Here is a 21,193-nt window from a genome sequence, read left to right as displayed (position 1 = left end):
TCGACTCGCGCACAGGCAGAGACAGAGACAGTAGTAGTAGTAGTAGCGCACGAAAAAATACAGTTTAGTGCAGCCCATTGTTCTCTCGAGCGCTGTGCATCCCTTTGTCCGTCCCTTTGTTTCCCAGGGCCCATTGTCTTCTTTTTGCGGCGCGCAGGGCGGACGATGGACCGGGAGATAGGAATACAAAGGGGTCGAGTGAGACAAAGGGAGGTGTGAGATGGACTGTGCGGTGCCTGACGACGAGAGACGGGGAGGAGTAGGTGTGGCTTTCCTCCTCGTTCTCTCTCTCTCTCTATATCCCCTCCTCATCGCAATCTTCTGACAGGACGAATAAGAGAAGATGATGAGGAGGAAGTCCAAAGAACGGGCGACAGAAGAGGGCAAGAAGAAGCGAAAGAAGCCAAAGACGATGGCAACATACCACACGCTGTTCTCGACGCTGCATCGGCGAGATGCGCCCCTGGTAGGCCTCGCGCTGTTCCTCTCAATTGCGTCGGGCGCCATGCCGACGCTCATGACGCTCGTCATTGGTGACGCTTTTGACGCCTACACGGCCTACAATCCGCATGGCGATGTGCCATCGTCGATCTCGCAAGACAGAAAGGACGCGCTGATGCGGGGGGTAGCTCGAAGCGTCTGGCAGCTCTGCATCTTGGCCGCGGGCACCATGGCGCTCAGCACGTCGATGATCTCGGCGTGGATCATTGTAAGCGAACGGGTCGCGCTGGGCTGGCGGAGGCGGGTTTACAGCGCTGTGTCGGCCAAGACGATGGCGTGGTTCGACAAGGGCGTGGACGGTGCTGGGGCCAGCTCGGGTGCGGGCGGGCTCATGACCAAGTTTGCGAGGTGAGAGCTGTGCTAGGTAGCATTCATAGTGAGAATCAAGTCGAAGCTGATCGATCCTCTCGAGCAGAGACACCGACGAGGTACGGCAGGCCACGTCGCAGACGGCTGGACAGCTGGTCCAGTACGTGACGACGCTGCTGTCGTGCCTGTGCCTGGCCCTGTCCAAGGACTGGTCGCTCACCCTCATTGTGCTCGCCTCGATCCCGCTGACGGCGACGCTGGCGACGGTGAGCGAGCGCCTCACTGCGCCGCACCTGATGCAAGAGCGCGCGCACATGGCCAAGGCATCGAGCATCGTCGAGCGCAGCGTCAATGCCATCGCGACCGTAAAGGCATTTAACGCGCAGCCATTCGAGCAGCAGCAGTTTCAGCACCTCCTCGACCAGTCCTTTGACGCATGGACCCGGCTCGCGGCGATATGGGCCGCACGCATCGGCATGACGGGCACCCTAACCTTTGCCATGTTCACCAGCGGCTTCTGGTACGGCAGCCACCAGGTCCAGGCGGGCAGCAAGAGCCCGGGCACGATCCTGACCGTCTTCTGGGCCAGCCTGCTCGCGGTGGGCCACCTGCAGATGATCATCATGCGCCTCAGCATCGTCGAAAAGGGCAAGCAGGCCGCGAGCAGCCTCCATGCGCTCACCGAGAAGGACGACGAGGTGGTCCAGGCTGCTTCGGCGCCCGTCATTGCCACAAGCAGCAGTGAGAGTAGCACGGCTGGCAAGGTAGAGGACAAGGACAAGGACAAGGACTCGGCGTCGGACTCGCACTCGCTCCTCTCGCTCCCCGATCTCGGCCAGAAGTCGAGTCCAACAACACCGACGACGATGACAATGACGCCCATCTCGCCACGCAGCCGCACGCCTTCCTCGCCCCTCTTCCGGACCGGCCTGGCTGCTCGGCCACCGGTCTACCAGCCCCTGCGCAAGATCTGGCCGACGGGCCGCTGCCACGGCGAGATCAATTTGCGCGGCGTCTCATTTGCATACCCCTCGCGGCCCCAGACGGCGGTGCTGCGAGACGTCGACATCTTCATCCCTGCCGGCGAGACGACATTCATCGTCGGCGGCAGCGGGTCTGGCAAGTCGACGATCGCCCACCTGCTGCTGCGCCTGTACGAGCCGAGTGCGGGCAGCATCGAGATCGACGACCAGGACGTGCGCTTCCTCGACGTCGACTGGTGCCGCGCCAACATGGCCGCCGTGGACCAGCAGCCGATCGTGTTTGACCTGAGCGTGCACGACAACGTCGCCTTGGGTCTCTGTGGCGTGCGTGGCGAGCAGCTAAAACAGCAGCGTCTCGGCCCCAACCACGTGCCCCATGCCAGCAGCGACGACGTCGAGGCGGCGTGCCGGATGGCGCTGCTCCACGACTTTGTCCGCGACCTGGAGCAGGGCTACGAGACGGTGCTGGGCACGCGCGGCGCGAGCCTGTCGGGCGGGCAGAAGCAGCGCCTGGCCCTCGCGCGCGCCCGGCTGCGCGACCCGCCGGTGCTGATCCTCGATGAATGCACGTCGGCGCTCGACGTCACGTCGCGCCTCCTCGTCAACGAGGCCATCAAGCGCTGGCGGCACGGCAAGACGACCGTCGTCATCACCCACGACCTCCAGCAGGTCGCCGACGACGACTTTGTCTACCTGCTCGAGCAGGGACGCGTGGCTGAGCAGGGCTACCGCGCCGACCTCGAGAAGAACGCAGCGGGTGCCTTTTCGGTGCTCGCGCAGACGCAGAGCGGCAAAGGCGGCAAGGGAGGCGAAGGAGGGAGGAAGAAGGATGACGTCGACGAAGAGCCAGTCGAAGCATTCATCGACGAGGAGCCGAGTCCGACGGGGCTTGACTACCGAGCATCAAGGGCACTCGCGAGGGAGGAAAAGCGCTTTGGAGCGCAGCAGCAGGGCAAGGGAGCACAGTCGCACTCGAGGGCGAGCCGGTGGGCGAAGGACTTTGTTGTGCAGGAAGAACAGCCGCCGCTCCCCTCGTCCTTTGTCTATGGTGATGGTGATGCAACTTCTGCCGCTGCTGCTGCTGCAGGCTGGACCATTGAGAGGGCGGCGCCGAGGAGGGGCGGCCACTCGAGGGTCAGGTATGGCTGGTCGAGCGGGAGCACGTCCGCGTCCAGCTGTGGCGACAGTGTATGCACCACTCTCACCAATTCGACGACGACGACAACGACGGCAGGAGGCTCCATCTCTGGGCTGAAGCCGCTGCGATTGGCTGCCGAGCGGCAGAAGAAGCTCGTCGACGAGGAGGGCGCAGAGGCGTGGCTCGAGGAGGCCAGCGTCGCCGTCAGCCTCCGTCGGCCGATACAGCAGCAGCGCGCAGCGAGGAGGATCTGGAACGACGACGACCTGCGAAAGGCCTCGGGAGACGCTCCCCTGACTTCTCCTTCGTCGTCGAGGCTCCACCGTCGCCGCAGGAGAGACAGACGCAAAGGCAGTACCGCGGTCACGATGGACGAGGACCACGGCAAGCAGACGCATCCGCCCGCGCGACCAAAGGTGTTTACGATCCTGTGGATGGCCTGGCGCACTCAGCCATCCAAGCTCATCCTCGTTGCCGGCCTTGTATGCGCGGTGCTCTCGGGCGCCGTGACGCCAGCCTTTTCCGTCGTGCTGGCCCGGCTCATGGCGACGATGGGCAAAGAGGGCCAGTCGCACGCCGTCGTCGTCTTCTCGCTCATCGTCCTCGGCATTGCGCTCCTCGACGGCCTCCTCTCCTTTTCCCGCTTCTTTCTCCTCGAGCAGTCGGCAAACCTGTGGGTCCGCGAGCTGCGGAGAAAGGCCTACGCCAGGGTCCTTGCCCAGGATAAGGCCTGGTTCGACCGCGAGGAGAACAAGGCGAGCAACCTCATGATGCGCATCGTCAAGGACGCCGAGGATGCGCGCTGGCTCATCAACCGCATCATGGGAAGCCTCATCCTCGTCGCATCCATGATCTCCATCGCTCTCGTCTGGTCCCTCGCCGTGGGCTGGCAGCTGACGCTGGCCGGCCTGGCGATTGCGCCTCTGTTCATTGGCGCCACGTCGCTCCAGACGCGCTTCGTCCAGAGGAGAGAGGCACTCAACAAGGTCAAGCGCGAGCAGGTCTCGAAGCGCTTCTACGACATGGCCGCCAACGTGCGCGGCATCCGCTCCATGGCGCTCGAGGCCGTCTTTCTCGCAAACTACGAAGACGCACTGGCGGCGTGCCAGTCATGTGCTCTCAAGGCGGCCCCACTTTCTGGCTTTGGCTTTGGCATGGGCGAGGCGCTGACATATCTCTCCGAGGCCTTTCTCTACTACATTGGCGCCGTCCTCATCATCAAGGGCCTCTACGACTTTGAGCGCATGGTCCTGGTGTTCAACCTCCTCCTCTTTGCCGTCACCTTTGCCGCCCAGACGATGGCCTACCTGCCCGGCCTCACCAAGTCGGTCCAGGCGGCAAGCGACCTCGGCCGGCTGCTCGCGCTGCGCCTCGACGACACGAGCGAGTCTTGCTTTCAACCAGCAGCAGCTGCCACTGTCGACATTGACGGCGGCATCGAGTTCAGGGATGTGCACTTTGCCTACCCTCTCCGGCCAACTAATGCCGTGCTGCGCGGCGTCAGCTTCAGCATCGCAAAGGGCGAGCGCATCGCCCTCGTTGGACGCTCGGGCTGCGGCAAGAGCACCATCGCGGCGCTGCTCCAGCGGCTGTACGAGCCGACGCAGGGCCATATTGTCCTCGATGGCGCGCGCGACCTGGCCTCGATCGACGTCGAGGCCCTCCGGCGACAGCTGGCCGTTGTGAGCCAGCATCCAAATCTCTTTGACGACACGGTCCGCGCCAACATCCTCTACGGCCTTCCTGCCGGCTGCTTTGCCGTCGGCGAGGTGCAGCTGCGGAGCGCCGCGGCGCGCGCCCACGCCCTCGACTTTGTCGACGCGCTCGAGGCCGGCTTCGACACACGCCTCGGCAGCGACGCGAGCCAGCTGTCGGGCGGGCAGAAGCAGCGCCTGGCCATTGCGCGCGCCCTCGTCCGCGTCGACGCGGGCCTCGCCCGGCTCCTCGTCCTCGACGAGTGCACCTCGGCCCTGGATGCTGTCAACCAGGAGGCCGTCGCGCGCAGCTTGCTTCAAGACGACAACGCGGGCGAGCGCCTGACGACGGTCATTGTCACGCACAAGCTCGAGCTCATGAAGCGCTGCGACCGCATCCTCGTCGTCGAGCACGGCCGCGTCGTCCAGAGCGGGCCCTTCGCCAGCTTGGTCCAGCAGCGCGGCGGCGCCTTTGCGCAGCTCGCCAGCGCCGGCGAGTGGGGCGCGTAGAGCGTAGAGCTAGGTTCTAGAGCGCACAGCCTAATGAGGAGGGGGCAGGGTAGATGCGATGCGATGCAATTGACCGTGGTTCACACATTGTAATTGTAGGTACACACACGCATACATTCACAAGCAATATCACGAGGACGTGGTTTATTTCACTCTTGCGATGCCTGCCTTTGGTTATACCGCTGCTGATGTTGGTGCTGCTGCTGCTGCTGCTGCTGCTGGTTGGAGCCGAGCCTCCGTACGGCTCGCTTGCCCTTGTCGTGTTGGTCTGCGATCCATGCGCGCCGCTGCAGGCCCTCTTGGCCAGCGCGGCTGAGCACGCCGAGGACAAGCTCGGCAGTGCGCACGCTCTCGTCGTTGGCGGGGATGGCATACGTGACGATGCGCGGGTCCACGTCCGTGTCGACGATGCCGACGGTGGGGATGCCCCGCTCGGTGGCCTCGCGGATCGCGTGCAGGTTCGCCTTGGGGTTCAGCACGACGACGAGGTCGGGCACGAGGACCTGCGAGGCGAGCGTCGCGGCATCCGGCTCCTCTGCCCTCCGCCGGCCGGGGCCATCATTGCTGCCGTTCCTCTGCTGCTGCTGCTGCTGCTGCTGCTGCTGTTGCATGCCCTCGGTGTATGCGGCCATGTCGCCCAGGATGGCGCGTCCGAGCAGCTTGGGTGCGTTGGAGATGACGCCGGGCATCCACCGCTCCTTTGTGACGTGGTACCCGTTCTGGCCCAGCCGCTTGGCGGCGTCGAGCACGGCCCGCTGCGTGCCGGGGGCGGTGCCGAGGAAGAGGACGACGCCGTCGCGCGAGGCGACGTCGCGCACGACGGCGGCCGCGCGCTTGAGCGCCGGGAGCGTGTGCCGCTCGACGTCGATGATGGCCACGTCGTGGCGCTTGCCGTAGACGAATGCCGATGCGGCGCGGTTGAGCGACGAGAGACGGTGGCCGACGTGCGCCGTCGCAGCGAGCAGGTGCGACACGGTGAGCTCGTGCGCGCCGACGGGATCGAGCCGAGTCCGGTGCGGCCGGAAGGACGAGGCGCGCGTCTGGGTGGAGCCGCTGCCCGTGGACTCGAGGTTGCGGAGCGTCACGCTGCGCAGCCGCAGCTTCTCGCGCGCAGCATCGAGCGCCACCTTGCGTGGGTCCTCGTACTGCGGCGTGCTCGGCTGGGATGCAGCAACGGCACCGGCAGAGACGACATCGTCTACGAGTTCATGTTGTTGCTGCTGCTGCTGCTGCTGAGGTGATGCGAGAGAGGGCTCCTCTTCTCCGACACCCGCTGGAAGCGAGGTTGCCGACGATGTGACCAGCCGCTGCCGCACCCTGCCAGCGGCAGCGGGCAAGCTGCTGCCGAGCCGGAGCCGCGAAGTCGAGGCCAGCGGGCTGGCCATCCTTTGTGATCTTCTTGCGGCCCGTGAGTGATGTCGGCCCTAGAGTGATGTCGGCCCTTTAGTGATGTCGGCCCGTGTGTGACCAGGGCGAGGGCGTTGCGAAGACTCGAGAGAAAGGCGACCCAGCTTTTCTCGGCCGAACTTCAGATGGCAAATACAATAGTCGCGCCCTATGTTGGACCGAAAGTTCAAACAGGCCTCTGTGCCAATCCGCAGCATTGAATATTGCCTTTTTGGAAGCTGGAATATCTGTATTCGCCTCCCATTTTTCAAGCCCGCGCCGCCCGCCCCCTCCGTTCGCTTTAGGCTCGCACAGAGAGACTGGAGGGCAGGCAGTAGTGGTGGGCCACGCTCTCGAGAAGAAATTTGAACATTTTTTTTTTTCCTTGCCTCGCCTAGCTCTTCACCGACGTACAGGTCTTTGCTCTTACCCCTTTGCAACTTCCCCCTTCCGGCCCCCCTACACCTTCCTTTCATCATGTCCGTCGAGACCCCCTCTGCAAACGACGACGTCTACCAGGGCGCCATCGGTATCGGTGAGGAGACGTGAAACCGAGCCGGCGGGCTTCTCTTTTGTGGGAAAAACGATTGGCTGACCGCATGTACCTGTGCAGACCTTGGTACCACGTACTCGTGCGTTGGATGGTGGACCAACGAGCGAGTCGAGATCATTGCCAATGACCGTGGGTATCAGATGGAGAGATGCGATTTGAAGAGAAGAAATTGGGGGAGAAAGAGGATTCAAGAAAGAGCTGACTTGGGAGTTTGCCTGCAGAGGGAAACCGCACGACGCCTTCGTACGTCGCCTTTACCGAGTCGGAGCGACTGATTGGTGATGCGGCCAAGAACCAGGCTGCGATGAACCCGCGCCAGACGGTGTTTGACGCCAAGCGACTGATTGGCCGCCGGTACGATGACCCCGACGTCAAGAAGGACATGCAGAGCTGGCCCTTTACCGTCGTCGACAAGGACGGCAGCCCGTTCATTGCCGTCGACTACCTCGGCGAGAAGAAGCAGTTCAGCCCCCAGGAGATCTCGGCCATGGTCCTGACCAAGATGAAGGAGATTGCCGAGGCCAAGATCGGAAAGGAGGTCAAGAAGGCCGTCGTCACCGTCCCCGCCTACTTCAACGACTCGCAGAGGCTCGCCACCAAGGATGCCGGTGAGTAGCACAGGTCTGGAGGCGAAGCGGGAGGCCACAAGGAGGAAAATGAGGAGGCAAGGATAGGCGCGCATGGACGGCAGTGATTACACCAAACATTCCATGCTAAAACCGAGGGGGGGCCATGTCCCTTTCCTGTGGCGAGAGCGTGTTACTTCTTATTCGAAGGGAATGAGCTCTTGCGGAAGAGGAGGAAGGAAGATTGGGAGAACGGTGGTCGCAGCACTGCATACTGACCCGTATTCTCCTGCTAGGTGCCATTGCTGGTCTTGATGTCCTCCGTATCATCAACGAGCCCACGGCCGCTGCCATCGCATACGGCCTCGACTCCAAGTCGTCGACGGAGAAGAACGTTCTCATCTTCGACCTGGGTGGTGGTACGTTCGATGTCTCGCTCCTCAACATCACCGGTGGTGTCTTTGCCGTCAAGGCCACCGCTGGTGACACCCACCTCGGTGGTGAGGACTTTGACAACGCCCTCCTGGAGCACTTCAAGAAGGAGTTTGAGCGCAAGAACAAGCTCGACATCTCGGGCGACCCAAGGGCGACGAGGCGGCTGAGGAGCGCCTGCGAGCGTGCGAAGCGGACGCTGTCGAGCGTCACCCAGACGACCGTCGAGGTCGACTCGCTCTTCCAGGGCACCGACTTCCAGGCCAACATCACCCGTGCCCGCTTCGAGGAGCTCAACGCGACCTTCTTCAAGAGCACCATGGACCCCGTCCAGAAGGTGCTCAAGGACGCCAAGATGGCTGCCGAGAAGGTCGACGACATTGTCCTCGTCGGTGGCTCCACCCGTATCCCCAAGATCCAATCGATGGTCTCGGAGTTCTTCGGTGGCCGCCAGCTCAACAAGAGCATCAACCCCGACGAGGCCGTTGCCTACGGTGCCGCCGTCCAGGCCGCCGTGCTGACGAACCAGACGAGCGACAAGACGGCCGACCTGCTCCTGCTCGACGTTGCGCCCCTCTCGCTCGGTGTGGCCATGCAGGGCGACGTCTTTGGTGTCGTCGTGCCCCGCAACACGCCGATCCCCACGTCCAAGACGAGGACGTTCACCACCGTCGAGGACAACCAGCAGCAGGTTACGTTCCCCGTGTACGAGGGCGAGCGCACGCAGTGCAAGGAGAACAAGCTCCTCGGCGAGTTTGAGCTCACTGGCATCCCGCCCATGCCCAAGGGCCAGGCTGAGCTCATCTGCACCTTTGACGTCACCTCGGACGGCCTCCTCCGCGTCTCGGCCTCGGAGAAGACGTCGGGCCGCAAGGCCAACATCACCATCACCAACTCCGTCGGCCGGCTGTCGAGCACCGAGATTGAGCAGATGATCAAGGACTCGGAGCAATTCAAGGCCAGCGACAAGGAGTTCCAGGCCCGCCACGACGCCAAGCAGGAGCTGGCCCAGTACGCCGAGAGCGTCGAGGGCACCATCTCGGGCCCGGCCATCAACATGAAGAGGAACCTCAAGGTCCAGGTCGAGCAGGAGCTCGCCAAGGCCCTCGAGCTCCTCGAGCAGGAGGACGCCTCGGCAGACGACTACCGCCGCAGCTCGCTCCGCCTCAAGCGTGCCGTCCAGAAGGGCATGGCTGGCGCCGGCCGGTGATTTGCTTTATACGCATCCTTCTCCCACCTTTGCGCACTCTCCTCGCTCCTCTCCTCTCATCTCCTCCCTCATCTCATCTCATCACACCACACCACCCAAAAAAGATAAAAGATTGTCGCCAAAATTGAAATCTGATTCTTCTTTTATGTCCCGATCCTCTATGTTAGTTAGCAAGCCAAGAAAGACACCGCGAGGCGGGCTTGGTGGGGAAGCGAAGTGTGTAGCACAAACGGTAAGTTTCATCACGGCTCGTCGTCGCGGGCACGGGCCTCTTTGAGGCAGCGCTGGACGCGCACCACGTCGCGCTTCTGCGGCAGCTGGAAGCCCCTGCTGCGGGCCCAGGCGGTGAACGTGGTGGGGTAGTCGGTGATGAGGCCATCGACGCCGTGGGTGTACACGAGTTTCTCGGCCGTGTCGAGGCTGTCTGGCGTGTAGGGAATCACCTTCATGTCGACGTCGTGGGCGGCGCGGACCATGTCGGTGTCGACAAAGGGTGCATACCCGGGCTGGTTGACCTCGGTCCCGTTGAGGTTGTGGTTCGGCGAGAGGTAGGTTGCGTTGATGCTCTTTGCTGCGTGCACGATGCGCTGGGCCAGCGTCGAGCCCGGCTGCTGGTTCAGGTCGATGCCGCCGAGCCAGATCGGCTCGAGGTAGGATGCGTCGGAGGAGACGAGGGCCGAGAGGACGACTTCGGGGTGCTGCTCGCCCATGAGCTGGAGCGTGCGCCAGTCGAAGCTCTGAAAGACGACGCGGTCGACGACGCGGTGCTTGCGGAACGCGGCGTACATCTTGTCCACAAACACCTGCGGGCCCACGGTCGTGTTGGGCGTCGGCGGGCTGAGCTTGGACTCGATGTTGAAGCGGATCTTCTTGGCCGCGGGCAGGCCCGCATCGACGCACTGGGCAAACGTAAAGACCTGGTCGAGCGTCTGGATGCGCGCGCCCTTGCGTGTCTGCTGCAGCATAAAGTCGCTGCCGAGGCGCTGGGCGCCGCAGTCGAGCGACTTGATCTGCGACAGCGTCACATTGGCAATGTACTTGCCGACGACGTGGTCGCCCGACGGCGGATCGAGGCACTTGGCCGCCTGGATGTTCTCGTCGTGCCATGCGATCGGCACGCCGTCCTGTGTGGGTGTGAGTGAGGTCAGCATCTGTCCCGCACTAGGAAGTAAGAGCACCCACCGAGGTGATGCCGACGTCCCACTCGAGGTGCGTGGCACCGGCAAGAAAGGCGTCGGCGTACGCGGCCAGCGTCTCCTCGTTTGCCTCGCCTCGTCCACCGCGGTGGCCATGCACCTCGAGGTGCCTCTCCATGGCGCGAGGCGAGACAAACGCCTTTGTCTGCACCTTGGCACCGACAGGCAACGCCTGCACACGCGTCACCGCCAACAGCGCCGCGCCCAGCAGCGCCAGTTGAACCAAGCCGCCGACCTTCATCTTCTGTACGGAGAAAGAGAGGAGAGAAAGAGAAAGAGGAAGAGAGAGAGGATAGGTGGTAGGAGCGAGGAGAGAGGAGGCCCAGCCCCGGTCCCGTTGCTCTTCTGCTCTTTCTCGCTAGGACCTCATCTCAAAATTCTGCCTGTCGTCTCTGCATCGGCCGCTTTCCTTTGTTCGATTCTTCCGATTGACGCTTCGGTGTGCCAAGACCCAATCTCTCGGTTTAGGAACGTGCGTGGGGGGGAAGAGGCGCGTTTGTGATAAATGAATAAAATGCAAAAGCCACGCGACCGAGGCACACGCGTAGGCTTATTTAGGCGGCTGCTCCACTCTTACGGTGCGCTGCAGTCTTTGGCGCCGACCGTCGGATGGGCTGCCTCACCGCGCTCACAACTTCTACGGTGAGACGGCGGCGGAAATCCGATCGGGCTGACTAGATTCTACTTGGGTGATGGAGGCAAAGGGCCAGGCCAAGCACAGGCTTCGGCCAGATGCATTTTGAGATGATGAAAAGGGAAAAAGGGCGAGTGGGTCACCTCTGCTTCTCTTCACCATCACCACCAGTCACCTTCTCGTCCTTCTTCTTCTTCTTCTTTGTGCGGACTCTTGACTCTGGCAGTCAGACCGCATTGATACGTTGGCCTCTCGAACAGCAGCAACAATAGCAACAGTCACTTTACGTCCACTTGATACCTTCTCCTTCCAAGCGAAGAGAAGCTCTCCTGTTACGAGCGTCAGAGTCATCGTATTTCTTTTCCTTCTTCCTTCCTCCTCTTTTTCTTCTTTCCGTTTCGGATCCCGGCGATCACCTCTTTTCACCTCCTAATTAAACCAATGGCGACCTCCTCGATGTCTCCTGCTGCCGGTGGAATCCAGCAGAGGCGCAACCAAAAGGCCTTCAAGGGCCTCGGCGCCGTCGTTCTCGTCGCGCTCATTCTCGCCGCCTCGTCGACCCCGCAGCCAGTTCACGGTGCGCCCGCCAACCAGAGGCGCGATGCGGGCGCAGCTGCAGCGCAAGCGTACAGCGTGGGTGTCCCCTCGCAGGGCGGTAGTTGGTACGAGGCCCAGGTTGCTTCGCTTTCCGCGGCCGGCAAGGCAACGGCGGCTACGCCCACTAGCGCTGCTCCCGTCGCTGCTGTCCCTTCCTCTACCTCTTCCGCCGCGGAGGAGGTGGGTGACGGCGAGCAAAAGGCGTACAGCCAGGCCATTCCACAGCAGGGTGGAAGCTGGTACGAGGCCCAGCTGGCCTCGCTGAGCGCTGCTGGCAAGCCCACGGCTGCCACGCCCGTCGCCGACGCCAGCAGCGATGGCTTCTCGAGCGTCACAGACGTGCCCACCGAGCCCACCGTGACGGGCACCGTGCCCGTATCCGAGGGAAACACCGACCTTCCCGCTATCGGCAACCTGGCCGCCATTGCCGCTTCCTTCCCTCCCACTCCTAGCCCCAGCGCCAGTGTGACAGGCAAGGCCGCGGCGCCGGCGGCTACGCAGTCTGCCATCGGTGGCGATATGGCCATGTTTGAGCAAGTCGAGGGCGTGCAGCACCAAAAGGACATGGCTGCCTCGACGAGCACCCAGGCAAGCGCCGGTGGCGACATGGACCTCTTCTCGCAGGTAGAGGGCGTGCAGCGCCAAAAGGACATGGCCGACGCGGCCAGCGCGCCGGCGGCACCAGCAGCAGCCGCAGCCCCCGGTGGCGACATGGATCTCTTTTCGCAAGTCGCAGGCACGCAGCACCAGAAGGACATGTTTGCCGACAGCGCCGCGACGGTCAAGCGTGCAGTCAATGCGCACCTGCAGCGCGGATGGGCCAGGCAGCAGAAGAGGGAGGAGGGCGGTGCAGCTGCTGCCGCTGCTGCTGCTCCTTCGAGCGCCGCTCCCCAAGCTGCTGCTGCGCCTGTCTCCTCCTCGGCCGCCGCCGTTGCTGCCTCTGCTCCCGCCGCCGTCGCTTCGTCGGTGGCTGCACCAGTCGCAGCAGCTGCGCCTGCTTCGGCCGCTGCTCCTTCTGTCTCGGCACCTAGCGCAGCCGCTGTCGCCGCTTCTCCGTCCGCGTCTTCTGCCGCCGCCGTCGTCGCCTCGGCACCTGCTGCAGTCACGACTGCCGCCCCTTCGTCTGCCGCTGCCGCCGCGGCCCAGAACCCCGTCTACACGATCACCATGACGCTCAACGCCAAGCAAAAGGCAGCCCTCAAGGCGTCTGCGCTGGACCAGGACCCCCTCCAGCCCAAGTTCATGCTGCCCTCCGCCCCCGGCGACGACACGAGGGCGCCTGCCAAGCTCCAGTCGATTGTCGCCGCTTCTGCGTCCGCCTCGCTGCTCTCTCAGGTCGCCTCTGCTGCCCAGGCTACGGCTACGGCGGGCGCCGACGCCAAGGCGGCCGAGGCAGATGCGCCAGAGGGATACGAGACGCTCACCGTCCTCGTCCCCGCCGCTGCCATGAATGGGCGCATCGGCGCCACGGCTACCGCCACGCCCTCGATTGGTCTGGCTGATCTGCCGGCCATGTCGGCCTCGGCTTCCGTCAAGGCCTCGGCGTCGTCGTCGTCCTCCAAGAAGTCGTCGGACAAGGAGTCGATCCCCGAGGCCAGCGGCTCGCAGAAGGGCACCGCGCCCGCCGGCCAGTCCACGTTCCCCGTCGCAAGCACCGTGACGCGCAGCAGCGCCGCAAAGGCCAAGGCCACTTCGGCGGCGCCGGCCACGGCCACGAGCAAGCAGCAGCTCGCTGCCGAGGGCGACCTCGACAGCGCCACGTCGCTCGCTGCGAACTCAAAGCTGGACAAGCAGGGCACCGTCACGCAGTACAAGACGATCACCAAGCAGGTCACGCCCACGGCCTCTGCGTCGGACAAGGCCGCCGCGTCGTCGGCGTCGGCGCCTGCTCAGTCGAGCGCAGCCAAGAGCAACAGCGACGATGACGACGACGATGGGCCCCCACTGCTCAAGAACCCTTCGCAGAAGGCCTCGGCCTCGGCAGCTCCTGCCACTTCCTCGGCAGCAAAGGCCGCGTCGACGGCCTCTGCCTCGGCCTCTGCCTCTTCGTCGGCCGCACCAAAGGACGCCGCCAAGGCTGCTTCTTCCTCGGCCGTTCCCTCGTCCTCCGCTTCTGCAAAGGCTTCCTCCTCCGCCGCTCCCACAGCCAAGTCCTCGTCGGCCTCAGCTACGCCCTCGTCCTCGGCCGCCAACAAGGCCGCGTCCTCTTCATCTGCGTCTGCCCCGGCTCCCACCTCGACCGACGCGGCCAAGTCGGACTCGGACTCGGTCTGCGATGACGACGACGACAGCGACGCAAAGGTCAACCAGGCCTACAACTCGACCGACGACGACGACGAGGATGAAGACGACGAGGATGAGTACGACGATGACGACGAGTTCGAGGATGCGCAGGACAGCGACGGCACAGACCAGCAGTCGGCCGCACCCACCCTCGACGGATTCAAGCTCGACGACAATGCCTGGCACAAGCTCACTGGCCTCTTCTTTAGGCGCTCGTCTGCGGCCCCGTCTTCCGCCGCCGGCGCGATTGTGTACAGGCGCGATGTGTGATGCGTGAATAGCAAGGCGTCGCCGTACGCCTCTTTGGTCTTTACGGAGTCGGTCATTATAATCAATGTCATTGTATGTTTGCGATAGTCTGCTCGATGATATGCGTGTGCGTGTGATGTGATACAAGTGAAGAGAGAGAGAAAGAAGAAAAGGGTGAGGACTACTTGGAGTTCTTGCTGGGGGTAGATGCGCCTGAAGCACCGCCTGGGGCCGCGCCCGGGCCCTTGTTGTTTGCTGAAGCAGCAGCCGACGCCGCGGGAGTCCCAGCGGGTGCTTGAGGACCCTTGGGACCGCCCTGCTGCTGTTGCTGCTGCTGAGGAAGAGGTGGCCTCACGCCGGGCGGCTTCTGTTGCGCGGCTGCTGCTCCTTGGTTCTGGTTCGGACCCGCCTGCTGCTGCTGCGGGACCGGCGGCCTCCTCGCAGCCTGTTGTCCCTGTCCCTGAGCCTGACCTTGTCCCTGCTGCTGGTTCTGCTGGCCCTGCTGCTGCTGCTGCTGTTGTTGTTGTTGTTGCTGCTGCTGGCCCTGCTGAGCCTGGCGGAAGAGCTGCAAGGCGAGCTGCTGGATCTGCTCCTGCGTCAGGTTCGTCTGGTTGAGATTCTGCGTCAGCGATCGCTGCAGCGCCTGGAGCGGCAGGGGAAGCGGCTGGCCCGGCTGGAGGTTGAACGGGTTCGACGAGGGCGACGAGCCGGCCGAGGGCGCAGACGACGTCGCGGGACCCGATGAAGAGGCAGGCGCCTGCGACGTCGGAGCGGGACGCGCTTGGAAGTTCGTCGAAGCAGGTGCCCCGCTCGTGGCCGGCTGCTGGCTCTGATTCTGGCCCGGGGGCCGCGCGTAGTTCATCTGCGGCGTCGGCACGCGCTGGGGCGGCTGTGCGCCCTTTGCTTGAGGCGCCTGTTGACCTTGCTGCTGATGTTGCTGGGGAGGCTGACCTGGCCGCATGTTCGGCGTGGATGGGCGAGGCTGCTGCTGCGTCTGGGCATTGGCAAGCTGCTGCTGGGCAAAGCGCTGCTGTTGGGCTTGTTGTTGCTGGTTGGCGGCCTGCTGCTGTTGTTGTTGCTGCTGCTGCTGCTGTTGCGCTTGCTGTGGCTGTTGTGGCTGCTGCTGTTGCTGGGAAGGTTGCTGCTGCTGCTGCTGTGGCTGGCCTTGCTGTTGCTGAGCTTGCTGTTGCTGCTGTTGCTGCTGGGCAGCAGCAGCCACCGCAGCCGCTTGCGCTTGCGCCTGGGCCTGGGCTTGTGCCTGTGCCTGCGCGACAGCGGCCCTCTGCTGCTGCTGGTATGCCAGCACCTGCCTCATCTGCGCCTCGTCGCGCTCCGACTTGATCAGGCTGAGCTGCTGCGGCGTCGGAGCCGGCCCCGGCTTGAGTGGGGCGTGGGTCTCGTGCGACTGCAGATTCACTTTTTTAGACGGCGGCCGCTGCAGCATCTCTCTCCGCTTGGCGCACTTGCGCATCACCTCGGTGATGTTTACCCGCCGGAGCTTCTTGCGCGAGCCGTCGTACTTTTGTCCCAGCTTCTTTGTCAACTTCTCGCGCTTGGCTGCGAGCGTCTTGGGGTTGGCTGCTGCTGCTGCTCCCGCCGCCGACGATGCATCGTCCTGGGAGCGACCACCCTCTTCGGCCGATGCCAGCGCTGGGGCCGCAGGCGGCGGCTTCCCCTCGGCGGCTGCCGTCTGGATGCGGTTCCACCGGTCATAGCAGTCCCACGGCTCGCGCACGTCGGTGGGCACCGACAGCCTCGTGGCGTTGAACATGTCTGCAATGAGCTGCCAGTGCTGGCCGTACTGCTTGACGAGCGCCATCAGGTACTGGTCCTCCTCGGCGACCCAGTAGAACTGCGAGGCGCGCACGTCGGGATTGGTCGGTGCAACGGGCTGGCCCGTCGACGAGGTGCTCGTCTGCTCGTTGCGAGAGGCCTTGTTGGACTTGCGCGTGAAGAGGAGCGTGCCCGGGATCGGGGCCATGTCGAGCATCTCTGGCGTCAGGCCCTTGTTCGGGTCCGCCGCCTCGGCCGCAAGCATCCACTCGCCATCGTCACGCCACTGTCCCCTCGCCCGGTTCTTGGACGGCTGCAGCGTGGACACGAGCAGCGGCTTGCAGTCGAGGAGCCGGCTCACGTGGGCCAGCCGCGGGGGCTGGTTGAGGCTGCCGTCGTCCCACCGCCGGTCGTTCTTGCCGTCGTGCGCGGCCGAGGGCGGGTCCATGATCGGCAGCTCGGGGAACAGGCTCGACATCGACAGCTGGTCCATGTCCAGTGCTTCGCCGAGCCGTTCGACGGGCACGCCCAGCAGCTCGGCAATCGCCTCTGGATCCGATGACTCGACGAGGGCAGTGGGCGAGACAAAGGTGGCGGCGACGTTGGTCGAAAAGATCGGCGCTCGAATGGTGGAGATGACATTCATGGGAAGCATCGCCTGTCCTTCCTCGGCCAGCGTGGCATCCTTGGCAGGTGCGCCTGGCCGCACGCCACCGCGCTCGACGCTGCCGCTTGCCTCGCGCTGCTGCCCATCCTCCGGGCCATCTTCGTTGGCTGTCAACTGATGAGCGGCATCCTTGGACTTGTCCTCGGTCAGATCTGGCATGTGGCTCTCCTCCCTGGGCTCGTGCACGACCTCCAGCTTCTCCTTGTCCTCTCGGTCCGCTGCCAGCGACCTCGTGGCCGCCTCGACCTCGCCGTCATCATCCTCTCCCTCTGCGTCGATGTCCTCCTCCCCCGGCGCGTCCTCGTCTCCAGGCGCATCCTCGTCGGCATCGGCATCGGCATCGGCATCAGCGTCCGCATCAGCATCGGCGTCTGCGTCTGCATCTGCATCTTCATCGGCATCGGCGTCTGCCTCGACTTGTGCCCCCGCTTCGGCCTGAGCATCGTCATTCATCGCCTCGCCAGCCTCGTTGGGTTGGTCCTCTTGGACTCTGGAAGCGTCGACCATGGTCTCATCGCCATCGCCTGCCTCGTCGTCCACGGGCTCCTCCTTGACCGTGGCCTCCTTCTTCCTGTCCCTCTCCCATTCCTTCTCCTTGTCCCTCTGCTCCTGTTCCTGTTCCTGCTCTCTCTGCTCCCGCTGCTCCTGCTCGTCCTGCTCGTCCTGCTCCTGCTCCCTCTCCCGCCTCGCAGACTCCTCGTCCTCGGTGCCCAGGAAGCGGGGCGGCCTCGTCTTGACGCACAGCCGCTCCCGCGCCTCGGCCGTCCTGGCCCGGTGCCAGGCGCGCACAGCGTGGGCGAGGTCAAAGGCGACGGCAATCTTCCACCGGCGCTCCTCGCGGTAGTCGGTCTGCATCCACTTCATCTCGTCCAGCAGGTGGTCCCAGTGGGCGCGCCTTACAACGGGGCCCTTTTGCTTCTTGGGCTGCCGGAAGCTCCACTCGCCCTGCGACTTCATCTTTTCGATGCGCGCCATGGCCCTTATGAACTTCTGCTCGGTAAAGGCCACCTTCCAGTCCGTCGTCATGAGGCACTTGTCGGCCTTGCCCACCATTCCCCCGCCCGGGCTCGCGCGTGCACGCACCGCCCAGCGCCACAGGTCTGTGCCGCCTGCGCCGGCCGGTCCGCTCGGTGGAGGCACGCCGTTCTTGGCTGGCAGCTGGGGCGCCTTGCGTGGGCCGCGATGGTGGATGGCGCCGCCCCCGGTACCCGTGCCCGTGAACTTGCGAAAGGGATCGGGGGGAAGCGGGCGCATCGATGAGGCATAGGTGATCGAGAGCGGGTTCGGCGAGAGCTTCTGGAGCGTGGGGTGCAGCGGCGCATCGGCACCCGCAGGTCGGAGCAGCGGTGCAGGGGGCGCCGGCGAGGGAGGCGGATGCATCGACGGCGGCCGCTGCCGATCCGCCTTTGCCTTTTCCTTTTCCTTTTCCTGGGCCTGAGTCGACGGCTCGGCCTGCGACTGCGACTGAGACAAAGACACCGCTGCTGCCGTCGTCTGCGAAGAGCCGGTCTCGCTCGCTGCGGTTCCGAGCGCCGTCGTTGCAGTTGCAGCCGTCGTCTGCGACTGCTTGGCCTCCGTCGTTGCATCCGTCGCTTGCGTATCCGCGGCTGTCTGGGATGCTGCTGCTGCTGCTGTCTTGGCAGAGGGCGACGCCGTTCTCCTCGCCCGCTTTTCAGCGCTGCCTTCGTTGGCCTCGGCGCCAACGGTGGCCACCTTGCTCGATGACGGCGTTGACACCTCTGGCTTCGGTCTCTGAGGAAGGTTGAGCTTGCGCTTGGACCCGGCCTCTCTGGCTACACGCTCCCGCGTCTCCTCCAGCGACGGAATCGGGATCTCGCTGACCGATTTACCCCTTTTAGACCAGCCAGTGTCAGCGATCAGCTTTCCTTCTGTTGCGTGCCTCGAGGAGACTGCTCTCTTCAACTCACCCTTCCAACGCATACTCTTTCAAGAAGTGATCCGCGTGCTCCTCGTCCTGCTCTTCCTCGCCGCCCTTCTCGCCCTCCAAGACCCACCGGTCGTCGGCGGGAGGAATGGCCGGGCCGCCCTCGACGCCATAGCGCTCGCGCCGGGCCAGGAGGAAGCGCAGCTCTCGCAGCTCGGCGTCGCGCGCCCGTCGGAGGGCATCGAGTTGCGCGCGGCGTGCCGAGATGCGCCGCTGCTTGAGCGTGTCCAGCGTCACCTTGCTGCTCGACGCCTCGGCACTGCTCCCGCCTGCTGCTGCCGGCGCCGACGCCGGCTCTGCATCGGTCGACATGCTCTAAGAAACACAATTTAGGCCGGCGGCGCTCCTTGTATGCGCGCAATGTTCCCCTACGGACGCGTTTTTTGAAGGTGCGACGAACAGTCGGATTCTCTCTGCCTCTCCTACCCTAGTCCTGGCTTACGCTTGAAAGGTGTCGAGAGAGGACAGGCAGGGAAGAGGTAATTGTGTGGCAAACAGAGGGCCAATGCCTGCTGCCGTCGTTGGTGTGTCGCGGTGAGGGTCCAGGCGTGGATGTGTCGATGGATGTGGTGTGAAGGAGGAAGAAAAAGAGGAAGAAAAGTCGCCGGGAGAGAGAGGGAGAGAGAGAGACGAGAAAAATTGGAAAAAGTAAGCAGAGGAAAAGTCAGAAGATTGGAGATCGACGCGGTAGCAGCGCTGGGCAGCAAACAGAACGGGCGACGATGATGGCTCTCGTGATTGCTTGCTTTTGCTTGCTCGGATATCAGCTACATTGTATGATGGTTTGGGGAACTCTATGAGAGGGACAGCTCTGCGCCGATGGCAATGTGGTCACTGGCGCACACGCCCCGTCTGGGAATGCCAGGCTGCAGCACCGCCGTCTTGTGTGTGGGCAGGAGCGCCGTCACGGTCGGCGCCCCGTCTCTATCCGATGACGAGGGAGAAGGAGACTGGAGAGGAAAGAGAAAGATGTAGTCGAGCGTGAGAGAGAAGATGGAGCTAAAAAGCGTCCACATTGGTCTGTGAAGCGAGGCAAAGTCAGCAAGAGCAAGGCTTCGGGCAACGCATACAGAGCACTACGTACTCCTTGCTGGGTCCTAGATGGATGTTGGGTTGGCCCTCTTTCCATTCTGTGTCATCGTACCGCTCCTTTCCCCGTTCCTTCGACCCAAAGTAGTTGCCTGCCTGATCCTCCTGCAGCGAGCCAAAGTGTTGCCCATAGGCCGATGAGGCGCTCGAAGCACTGTGCAGCTCGACGAGCTCGTCAAAGGAGAGGAGGCCGTCCTGCTCCTTGGCCGCTCGGCAGTTCTTCAGCATCTGGTCGGACCCTTCTGCATTCTCGTCCTCCCCTTCTCCTTCTTCTTCCTCCTCCTCACCGTCTCCCTCCTCTTCCTTCTCTTCTTCCCCTGCCTCACCGCCCTTCTTTGGCGCGGCGGCCTCGCCAGCGATATCGAGCTTGCCAAGGTCCTTCACCGCCAGGTTGGCCCGCCTCTCGTCGACGCTGGTGTGCACGACGGTGCTCCGCTGCACCTCGTCTCGGCAGTGCGCGCTGATGTCGCTGGCCGTCATCAGCGCATGGGTGGCCGAGTGCGGCTGATCGTTAAAGTCGCCAGCGAGGACGACAGGCCATTTACGCCACGCCTCGTTGCTCTGCCTCCACTGCAGCAGGGCTCGCTTCAGCAGGCCCGACTGGCGCACGCGCTCGTATGCATGCATGGGGTGCCAAAAGAGGTGCGTGGTGGCCACGATGATGCCTCGCTGCTCGTCGCTGCCTTCCTCGTCCAGGGACAGGGCCGCAAAGAGACCGATGTTGCGGGTGACGCGCGAGAGGCCCGTCCTCTTTGCTTCTTTGTCGACGGTCTCGTCGTCGAGAAAGACTAGCTTGGACCCTGCCGGCTGCTCCTTGAACCGAGTCGTCCGCCAAGAAGATATATTCCACGCCACCATGAGCCCGTGCTGCTTGCGGGCATAGCCCTTAGCATACAGATATGCCCGCCCGCTCTCCTTGAGCTTGGGGCCGTGGTCTTCGATGCGGTCGACCTCCTGGAAGCAGCCCACGTCCCACGGGAGTGAGAGCATCTCTGCCGACAAGCCCTCCTCGCGGTCCTTCCAGCGCAGGCAGTCTGAGCCGGGAAACAGCTTTCGCCTGACGAGGCCCTGGGCAAGGATGTTCCAGCTGAGCACCTTGATCCTCTGCTTGTGCTCAACCCCTTCGCCGTGCGCACCGGCAACCGCGCTCCATTTTCTTGGCTCGAAAAGCTGTCGGCCGTCGGGGGACAGGACGGCTGCCCCGGCGCCTCCATCTGCCTCGAGCTGCAGCTGGCGTTGGCGCTGGGCCTCCTGGCGCTCACGCTCCTCGCGCGCCTTCTTCTCTGCGCGCTCTCGCCGCTTCGCCTCGATCTCTTCGGGCGAGGGCCGCTTGCTGCTGCTGCTGCTCGCACCCCCCGACGCCGCGTTCGATGCCTGTTTTCTCCCCTTTGCAGAGGCGCCGCCCTGCCCCTCGGAGTTGCCCATCGTCCGTCCGTCCGCGTGATGCTTCTTTACAGGACGCCTAGACATTCAGAAGT

The 21,193-nt window shown here is 63.8% G+C and overlaps 7 protein-coding genes across 7 annotated transcripts; 3 read left to right on the top strand and 4 right to left on the bottom strand.

Moving 5' to 3' along the window:
• Nucleotides 1-84: 84 nt before the first annotated feature.
• FA10DRAFT_303975 (P-loop containing nucleoside triphosphate hydrolase protein) lies at nt 85-5,135 on the top strand (the record flags this gene model as incomplete). Its single annotated transcript, XM_025525302.1, has 2 exons — nt 85-849; nt 917-5,135. The coding sequence occupies exons 1-2, from the start codon at nt 344-346 to the stop codon at nt 5,133-5,135; spliced, it is 4,725 nt and encodes a 1,574-aa protein (XP_025375093.1). The 5' UTR covers nt 85-343.
• A 51-nt stretch (nt 5,136-5,186) lies between these two features.
• On the bottom strand, nt 5,187-6,600 carry FA10DRAFT_269176 (ribosomal protein S2). The gene has a single exon (XM_025522652.1). The coding sequence runs from the start codon at nt 6,518-6,520 to the stop codon at nt 5,285-5,287; it is 1,236 nt and encodes a 411-aa protein (XP_025375092.1). The 5' UTR covers nt 6,521-6,600; the 3' UTR covers nt 5,187-5,284.
• A 361-nt stretch (nt 6,601-6,961) lies between these two features.
• FA10DRAFT_269174 (putative SSB2-heat shock protein of HSP70 family, cytosolic) lies at nt 6,962-9,437 on the top strand. The gene is made up of 4 exons (XM_025522651.1): nt 6,962-7,056; nt 7,135-7,203; nt 7,296-7,682; nt 7,937-9,437. The coding sequence occupies exons 1-4, from the start codon at nt 6,999-7,001 to the stop codon at nt 9,280-9,282; spliced, it is 1,860 nt and encodes a 619-aa protein (XP_025375091.1). The 5' UTR covers nt 6,962-6,998; the 3' UTR covers nt 9,283-9,437.
• On the bottom strand, nt 9,389-10,966 carry FA10DRAFT_269173 (PLC-like phosphodiesterase). Its single transcript, XM_025522650.1, has 2 exons — nt 10,465-10,966; nt 9,389-10,406 (listed from the first exon to the last, which is right to left on the bottom strand). Exons 1-2 carry the CDS (start codon nt 10,717-10,719, stop codon nt 9,525-9,527), a joined length of 1,137 nt encoding a protein of 378 aa, XP_025375090.1. The 5' UTR covers nt 10,720-10,966; the 3' UTR covers nt 9,389-9,524.
• Nucleotides 10,967-11,074: 108 nt separating this feature from the next.
• Nucleotides 11,075-14,349, top strand: FA10DRAFT_269172 (hypothetical protein). Its single transcript, XM_025522649.1, has one exon. It carries the CDS (start codon nt 11,569-11,571, stop codon nt 14,260-14,262), a length of 2,694 nt encoding a protein of 897 aa, XP_025375089.1. The 5' UTR covers nt 11,075-11,568; the 3' UTR covers nt 14,263-14,349.
• FA10DRAFT_281419 (hypothetical protein) lies at nt 14,329-19,237 on the bottom strand. The gene is made up of 2 exons (XM_025523688.1): nt 18,610-19,237; nt 14,329-18,533 (listed from the first exon to the last, which is right to left on the bottom strand). The coding sequence occupies exons 1-2, from the start codon at nt 18,936-18,938 to the stop codon at nt 14,423-14,425; spliced, it is 4,440 nt and encodes a 1,479-aa protein (XP_025375088.1). The 5' UTR covers nt 18,939-19,237; the 3' UTR covers nt 14,329-14,422.
• A 116-nt stretch (nt 19,238-19,353) lies between these two features.
• FA10DRAFT_281418 (hypothetical protein) lies at nt 19,354-21,158 on the bottom strand. Its single transcript, XM_025523687.1, has 2 exons — nt 19,711-21,158; nt 19,354-19,646 (listed from the first exon to the last, which is right to left on the bottom strand). Exons 1-2 carry the CDS (start codon nt 21,138-21,140, stop codon nt 19,421-19,423), a joined length of 1,656 nt encoding a protein of 551 aa, XP_025375087.1. The 5' UTR covers nt 21,141-21,158; the 3' UTR covers nt 19,354-19,420.
• Nucleotides 21,159-21,193: the final 35 nt, after the last annotated feature.

Source organism: Acaromyces ingoldii (assembly GCF_003144295.1).
Source record: "Acaromyces ingoldii strain MCA 4198 unplaced genomic scaffold FA10scaffold_6, whole genome shotgun sequence".
Lineage (NCBI taxonomy): Eukaryota > Fungi > Basidiomycota > Exobasidiomycetes > Exobasidiales > Cryptobasidiaceae > Acaromyces > Acaromyces ingoldii.
The sequence above is the reverse complement of the archived record's forward strand: the minus strand, read 5'-3'. Positions and strand labels throughout refer to the sequence as shown.